Source organism: Cimex lectularius, unplaced genomic scaffold, assembly GCF_000648675.2.
Source record: "Cimex lectularius strain Harlan isolate CLEC.00 unplaced genomic scaffold, Clec_2.1 scaffold6, whole genome shotgun sequence".
Classification (NCBI taxonomy): Eukaryota; Metazoa; Arthropoda; class Insecta; order Hemiptera; family Cimicidae; genus Cimex; species Cimex lectularius.
This window is the reverse complement of record NW_019392677.1, coordinates 2,928,116-2,936,905: the sequence shown is the minus strand read 5'-3', so window position 1 is coordinate 2,936,905 and position 8,790 is coordinate 2,928,116. Positions and strand designations below refer to the sequence as shown.

The window sequence follows — 8,790 nt, the reverse complement described above, 5'->3', positions numbered from 1 at the left end:
AAATACAATCGTTTGAACTGTCCGTTTAAAAACCGTTACTCAGTACTTTTAAACCCTTTCGAGGATTAATAGAGCAAAAGTCAGAACTTCAGAAGCTTTTTAAAAAATATCGTACAATTATCGAGCTAATGTGTTACATCCTGCCCCAGAAACAAGTTCGAAGACCTAAAATATGAACGGCATCTCGCAACATTTCAACGTGAGTCCGATATTCATGAAAAAATTTTGATGAACTTTTATACTTATAATATTACACATAATATTTAAACTTTTATAATTGTTTTTTGAAATATGCCGTGGGGGACTTTTTATTTCAGATAAGTCCAACTGTAAGACAAGCTGAACCTCAGATGGAGACAAAATGCCAATTGGTTTTGGCTCCATTCTCTCCAATACCTAAACTGGACTTCAATTCAATCAAGATCGGATCGACAGTAAGAAGGACGGTTTTCATAAAGAACCCTACTAAAAATGGCATACAGGTTTGTGCATGTATCTTTTTGCTTCCTATTTTTTTTCTAATATTGCATTGTTATGATGCAATGTAAACATTTTTAGAGCTAGTGTAAGCATTATGTTAAGGTGGCTCCAGGCATATGGTATTCACTGAATGCCAGCTGCCGAATGTTTGCCAAGTCTCGAGATGCTCGTCTTGGCATTCGCCAAATAGCGTAATCCTTTTTTAAAGAAAGATAGTTCTTACTCACATTAAGTGATCATCATAATCATCACATCTTAATGTGATTAAGAACTATCTTTTTTAAAAAAGGTTTGAACATCGCACTCACTCCATCATTCACCATTCCTACCAAACAGCCTTTGTGAATACATATTTGCCTAATGCTGTGTGAGTCCTCAACTTATTGCCTACCATTTGTGATGGGCACAGTGAAACTATCATTGCTACAGCTGCGCTTACTGTTTTGTACAGTGGCTACAAGCTCAGTCAAAAATCAGATTTTTGTGATTCGGAAGTGAAGCGTTCCAAATTATTGGTTCAGCTAGGTACAAATCGAGGAACTCGAATGTTGCCCAATTCCATTTCTTACAGACAGAAACAATGCTATGATGTTTGTGTGTGTGGTGTTTAGTGACCGTTAATTAATGATTATTTGGAGATCGTGAGATCCGGTCTGGTGCATTGTGGGTTTTGAAAAACATTTTCTTTATCGTGTCAACGTTTTGATCTTTTTTGAGAGGGCCAGGGATTTACAATCATTGTTTAAATTATACAAATACATCTATTTGTATAATTTATCTGTATTTGTTTAATTTAAATAAAGTTTGTAAATCCCAGACCTTGAAGATGATCTCAATAAAGATCAAAACTTTGGCACAATAAAGAAAAAATTGTCTAAACCTGCGTCACACCAGACCACAACTCACGATCTTCAAATTAAGCTATGATGTTCTAATACATCTACATATTAGTTAGCACTCATTTATTATTAAAAGTAAATAGTGTTGATTGATGATTACAGTTGATATCTGTATAATACAGTTGATTCCCGAATGTGTGGATGCTTTGAGTTTGATTTCTTCATGAGTATTTGTACACTTTGAAGGGACAGAACCGACAATTAACTGAGCATGGCGAGCACCAAATATTGTTGCCCGGCCAATAACTGAGTACCCTCCCCCTGTCGGGATTCAGCGAGCCTTTGTTCGGCATTTGGCGTATCCCACATGTCTTTCTCACCTTAAAACAAGTTCCAGTGGTGTTCGGCTAATCTGAAAGTATTTCTAATCTGAATACAATTCAGTCATCCAGTTTCACTCTAGTCCAGCTTTTTCAAAACTTCAACCTGATGTTTCAATGCACACGTGCTTCTGTTTTTTCTACGCTTTCTTCCACATCCATGATTTTTGTTTTCCAGAAAATTGTCATTCTTCACTAAATAAGTAACTCAAGTTTCCTGGCATGTGTTTAATGTAACTTGTCAGCTTGAAAGTGTGAATACCTAATAAAACTCATATTGATAAATTCTATAAAAAAAATAAGGTATCGGACCCAGACCAATGTGAAAATTTATTAAAAATGATCTAGTTGTAAAATCCAAATAAAAAATGGGGAAGGTCTTATTTAAAAAAGTTATGGAGGGGTTATTTTATGTATATAAAAAAAGAACCAAAAAGTTATTTCAGGACCCAATCAAACTTCTCTTTATAGCAGAAAAAAAAGCTTTATCAAAAATGGGCCAAAATTAAGGAAGTTAACATCTTCTGTGGGACACCATGTATACATTTTTAGAGTTAGTGTAAGCTTGATTACAGTGGTGTCCTGCTAATCTGAACATCTTTAAAAATTATTTTATTTGTTTTGTTGTTTTTGGTATTGGATAATTTTGAATTTCTGTTGTTTTTTCGGGATTTGGTTTCATACCATTAGGCGTAGTAATATGTGCAAAGTAACTAATTTCTCTTTTTAAAAATTCCCTAATCTAATTGGATTTTAAAATTTGATTTCCGTTTAAATACTTATCTTAAATCAATCTCGTAAATCTTTCTGAAGACTAGGTGTGATGTTTCCTCTAGGTGCTGTTGGGCCCATCTTCATATCGCTGAACTTATTTTTGACTTTTTAAATCACATTTTCTTTCTTTTTGTGGAAGTCTCTATGTGGCGCGATCGAATGTGGTCTGTTGAAAATCAGGGTTGCTTGTGTTTTCTCTTATAAAAAGTGTATCATAGCGCAGATTTGAAAATTTCCTTGTAAGACATGCTTCATACAATCAAGATAAAAGCTGTACTTGTCAAAAAACCCGATATGGAATTAAGTACTTACCAGCTTAAAACAAAAATAATTATAATTCCTTAGAGAAGGTATAAACATATTTTTATTTTTATGCTTCAAAAATGTTTTATGGATCTGATTAATAGTAAAATAGTTTTTCAGTTAAAATAAACAAAATATGCATGTATGTAATTAATGTAAGCATTCAGGAAAAAAATAATAATTTCTTTTTTTAATTCTGCTCTCTTTTGTTCAATGTGAATGATTTTGAAATTCCTTTTTGCGTTCTCAAAAGAGGAAGTACTACAAAATTGAAAAAATTAAGTTTTATTTTGAGAGTGTCCTTTAAAAAATACCCTGTATGTCAAAACTAATCAGTAAGTCTTGTATTCATAACCCATAGATTTTCAGGTTTCCTTGGTGCCGCCAAAAGACTTTGAATTACGAGGCTACCTCATTGACACGCCGATATTACTTGTGCCAATAGGGGGTGAAATACCTGTAACAATTTCTTGGACGCCAATATGCGCTGGAGATTGGCATGACCTTGTCAATGTCAAGCAGTTCGAAGGCACAAAACAGTTTGGCCATATTGTGATCACATCCAAGGCAATATCTGTTAAACAGGTACTTTTCTAGATATTTCATTTATATGTGTTTATTGAAGTTTTTATATTTATATAGAATATTTGTAAGCATATGTATCGATAAGAATATAACATTCAATATTTTAGTTTTGTTATGTTACTGTAATTTCTAATAATTAACATCAATTATCATATAATCACTGTAAATATTTACAAGTAACAAATTTTTATTTTTTAATTGTATTATTAAATTTTTTACAAATTTTAGAAAATTCCATTAAGAGGGAGTCGACTGAGACCTTCTACATATAAACCAGCCACAGTTCCCAGTAAGAGTTTTACTGAAGAGATTAAAAGGGAAATTAGGAGAGAGACCTACAATCTGGATCAATCTAAAGTAACTTGTGCTTGGAATGGTTCTCCTACACAACATATGCCAATAGAAATCCCAGAACTTTCCAAGTCAGTTAACTGCAAGACATTTTCAGTATCTAACGCTGTTTCCCTTGTTATTACGGATAATGATGTCAGTTCATCAAAGACCCATTCACAATCTCCAAAAGAAAAGTTGACAAATCTCAGATTAAAATGCGATAGCAATTCATTTTCCTTGTCTTTTACAAAAACGAATGAGACCACAGATGAAGTATGGAATGTGAAAAGTAGTGTAAACTTGACCGATGAAATTGAAAATCTCAACTTGAGCACTATTTGTACAAAATTGCCCCATTCTTTAACAACTCATGAGGTTAATGAAGAAACAAGATATCTTAAGAACATTGAGAATATAATTCATCATACAAAAAAACAAAATTTAATCAATGAAATTTATTCTGAAAGGAGTGAGGGTAGTGAAAATGTGCATAATTATGAATCATCTTCAATAAAAATAGATAAACAGACTATAAAAAGTAGAACAAACTTAACAGATGAAATCGTAGACCTCCATTTGAGCTCTGTCTGTATCAACCATTCTTTCATGAAAGAGGATGTGAAAACAAACCTGGAAGTGGATGAAGAAACCAAGTTGTTAAAGAATTGTATTCATTGCACAGATGAAATTCCTCCAAAACCTGAATTGCACCCTGCAGAGAATGAAAGGTTTGAAAATGTACTTCCTTTCCATTCAACTCCGGTGAGAATGGATAAGCCAATGGTAGCAATGTTCATAAGCCCCCCTCAAAGTGGCAAACCACAAGAGTTTGTTAAGCCTTCCTTAGTAAAACAAAACACATTTAAATTTAAAAGGTCTCCATCTACTAAATTCAAACTGAAGTCGCAGCTGACAAAATCTTTAAGTAATAAGCTTATAAATTATTTATTTTTTAGTATTGTTTTGGTGTTGTTAATATAATTTCTACACTGTAATTTAAGGGGCAGAGTTTCTTAACCTCACGGATGAAGAATTTAAAGCAAGTCAAAAGGAAATTTTTCAGCTTCCTTCATATAATTTAGACAAATATGGGTTAACAACATTTAAAAACCCTTTTGCCAGGTAAAATGAAGTTTACAAACATAACTTTTTTTTTATACAAGTAAGAAACTTTTTTGAGCGAATGTAACATATTTTTTATCTCACTGTTTAGAAATGCCCTCCACCCAGAAAAGTGGCTTGATAAACAAGCCCTTGAGCTTATTAAATGGCTCAATTCAATTCTTACACCACCTGAAGAATTTGGAAATGAAGAAATGACTGTTGATTTGGCACAGTTGTGGAAGAAGGCTGTAGCTTCAGATGTAGTGCAACTAGCTCCTAGCAAAGAGTCAGTGTCGACTCATTATTGTAAAAATAAGATCCATTTTCTGTCTCTTCAAAAGGCTGCTGTAAAATTATTTAGGTCAGAGCAAATTTGCTCTGTCCTTTACAAAATTAACTCAAATGTCCAAAATGGCTATCTCTCTGTCAAGGATGACTTGGATCTCTATTGTGACCAAGGTATAAGTGTGCTGACTTGAAAGAAATACGACAGTGTTCATTTTTTCCTCTCTTTTTCCAGGTGCAAGGTATAAGTTGGTAGAGCTTATTATGTACTACAATCCACTGTGGCTAAGACTTGGACTTGAGGCCATATGTGGTCGGCCTGTTGAAACAGTTTCTAATAACAGCTTGATTGGAAGTCTAATATTTTTCTTAAAAAACTATTTTCTTTCTGATAAAGACATTATAGAAAAAAATGCATATTCAAAGAAGAGCAATTACAAAATGTTAGCTTTTAAGGTAAGTTGTTTTATTGTTTACAAGAAAAAAATTTGTTTTGAACATTTTATACTATTTACAGAAAGAAATGAATAACTTCATTGTGTTCAAATTTCTGGCACTTGTGTTTTTCTTAGATCAGGCAAAAACGAAACGAATGATCCCTTATGATCCTTGCCTGTTTCGTAAGACAGCAACAGTCAAGGTCAGTATATCCAGTTATAACATTAACATTAATAAGTTTTATGTTTAAACATAAATATATAGGAATATAAACATAAATAGCTTAAGTGATAAGAGCAGCGGCATTTTGAGCTGAAAGTCTTGGTTCAAATCCAGCTGGTGACACTACATTTTTAATCTCAACCACAAAATAATTAATTGAAATTATTAATATGGCCAATTATGACCGCTAAACATATATGGATTAATAAATATAGTTTTTTTTATTAAATTTTAGGACAGTGAGAGTATGTTAAATGAGTTTATCAAGGAGTTTATAAAATGTGTTGGGCATATGAAAAAAAAACTGAAGCATTTAGGTTATGTTCTTGTCCATAAGCAGACTTATATGGATGAATTTGACTTTGCAGTCAAATCACATGTTGACCTAAGAGATGGTGTCTGTTTAACAAGGACAATGGAAATAATTTTGAAAGACAACACTCTTTGTAAAAGACTGAGGACACCAGCAGTTTCAAGGCTTCAGAAAATTCATAATGTAAAGGTGGCTTTAGATGCACTGATGAAAGAAGGATTTGAAATAGATGATGTCAGTGCTGTTGATATCGTTAATGCGCATAAAGAAAAAATAATGTCCCTTTTGTGGCAAATACTCCACAAATTCTTGGCTCCACGTTATGAATCAGCAGCTAAGAATATACAGTCCTGGTGGAGGAAGGTGAATTTAAGGCATAAAATAAATAAAAGGATCACAGCCAGAAGACAACGATATATATTTGATGCAGTTGTTCGTATACAGTCATGGTGGAGAGGGATATACACCAGAATGATGATGAATGATATAAGAGAAAGTTTAATGAAACACAAACAAATAAGAGCTGAGGCTGCAGTTCACATTCAGTCATGGTGGAGAGGGATTCATACCAGAATGATGATGGATGATATAAGAGAAAGTTTAATAAAACACAAACAAATAAGGGCTGATGCTGCAGTTCACATTCAATCATGGTGGAGAGGTTGTTTAACAAGAAAGAATATGGATAGTATAAGTCAAAATTTAATGAAATACAAACAAATAAGGGCTGATGCTGCAATTCACATTCAATCATGGTGGAGAGGGATTCTTACCAGAATGTTGATGGGCGATATAAGAGAAAGTTTAATGAAACACAAGCAAATAAGAGCTGAGGCTGCAGTTCACATTCAGTCATGGTGGAGAGGAATTCATACCAGAATGATGATGGATGATATAAGAGAAAGTTTAATAGAACACAAACAGATAAGGGCTGATGCTGCTATACAAATTCAATCATGGCAGAGAGGTTGTTTAACAAGAAAGAATATGGATAGTATAATACAATGCAAGCAAAACAAAATTATACAAGTAGCTATAATTCAACACTGGTACAGAAATAGAATGTCTTTGAGGGAGGAATTAGAACACGATATTGTTAGAAAACAGTACAATGCTGCATGTACTATTCAGGTAAATAATTTTTTTATTGTTATAAGGTAAGGACTCAGTATTATTTCATTATTTCTACAGGCATTCTGGAGGGGTTTTAAATTAAGGAAAACGAACAGGTTTGTTCCTAAGGTTACCCGAAATTGGTCATGCCCAGAAGAAAAAGACGTGTTGCTAAAAGATAGGTTCACATCTAACATTGAGTTAATGCAAAGTACAACCTCAATGAATGTTCTTTGTAAGATAATGAAAAATTTAGGTATGTCTTTTTTAAATTAAAATTTCCATAACATTATTATATTCTTTTTTAATTTGTTGTTGTGTGTTTTTTGTCAGACTTTTTGATTCAACATGCCCCTGTTTTGTGCTACAGTTTAACATCAGTGAAAGTGATTCATTACAAATTTTATACCATTTTAAGCACTACATGCAGATCTCAATCTTACCAGGACATTTATCATCTGATTCTGAACATTCTTCTTAATATTTCTCTTTGCCCAAGATCGGTAGATTCTTTGTGGCAAGTATGTTGAAAATTGTCTCTTTAATTGAAATTTTTGTTACCATTTTGCTTTTGTTTAAGAACATGAGTGAACATTCTGGGCAAAACATTCTCCTGAACTTAATAGGAAAGTTCTATAAGAGTAACATACCTCTCTTCTGCAAGGTCATCACTTTGTTTTGGGTTCTTTGCCAGGATAAGAATAGAGCAGAGGTAATTTTTTTAACAATACCAATTGGACTTCACGTTATAAATTATTGTGATTTTAGGAATTACTTGCTACAACTGAAGCGAAGAAAACAATAAAGTTTTATTACAGTAAAATTGCCAACAACCAAGGAAAGACTTGTGTCCTCCCGTCACTCAAGGCCGATTGTGGCTACAGAAAAGACAATAATGTCTTCAAGAGTCCTCACATGGCTTTGGTGGAGCTGGGAAAAACTTTAGCAATAGAGTTGTAATGGCAATTATTAAGTGGGATATGTGTATGATATATTAGTTATTTTGTTTTTATAAATGTGTTGTGTAAATATGATAAAGTTTTAAATATTGTTATTTACGTAATTTTTAAATGGATAACCTACCATTTTATATATGTACATCCGTAAAATAAACCTATTATTAAATGACAACATTTATTATTATATTTTTTTTATTTATTAACCGAAATGAAGAATGTTGATGTTTAAGTAATTTTTTATAGTTGGAATGTTTGTTTATTTGTTATTCATGTAATTTTTAAATGGATAACCTTCTCTATTTTTATATATGAACATCCATAAAATAAACCTATGTTTAAATAATAAACTTATTTTTTATTACATAATATATATTTTTTAACCAAATGATGTATAAAGTAATTTTTTTAAGTTGGTCATTTCGATCTTTCGAAATGGTTTGACTTGGTCTGCCTATACTCGTTTTGATCTGTCAGACACAAACCATGGTTTGCCCGGATTAACCGTCCCCGGGTTTTCTTTATCGCTATATGCAGTCTACACTTTAGTCAAAACAGGCTCCTATACCACCTATACAAAATTGGGTTGATAGACCGAGGACATGTCCATGCGACAACAGGTCTGTAGCCGATGCTGACCTTATCTTATCGTGTCCTCCAACCTC

The 8,790-nt window shown here is 32.8% G+C and overlaps 1 protein-coding gene across 2 annotated transcripts; it reads left to right on the top strand.

The window, feature by feature from the left end:
• Positions 1-8,312, top strand: LOC106673868 (protein abnormal spindle). Of its 2 annotated transcripts, XM_024225498.1 has the most exons (14): positions 1-199; positions 318-482; positions 3,146-3,361; positions 3,590-4,619; positions 4,696-4,816; positions 4,908-5,257; positions 5,319-5,539; positions 5,601-5,723; positions 5,979-6,819; positions 7,024-7,187; positions 7,248-7,425; positions 7,503-7,690; positions 7,750-7,881; positions 7,938-8,312. In XM_024225498.1, the coding sequence occupies exons 1-14, from the start codon at positions 173-175 to the stop codon at positions 8,127-8,129; spliced, it is 3,948 nt and encodes a 1,315-aa protein (XP_024081266.1). In that variant the 5' UTR covers positions 1-172; the 3' UTR covers positions 8,130-8,312. The 2 variants fall into 2 exon arrangements, with proteins under 2 accessions (XP_024081266.1, XP_024081265.1); XM_024225497.1 differs by having other exon boundaries at positions 5,979-7,187.
• Positions 8,313-8,790: the final 478 nt, after the last annotated feature.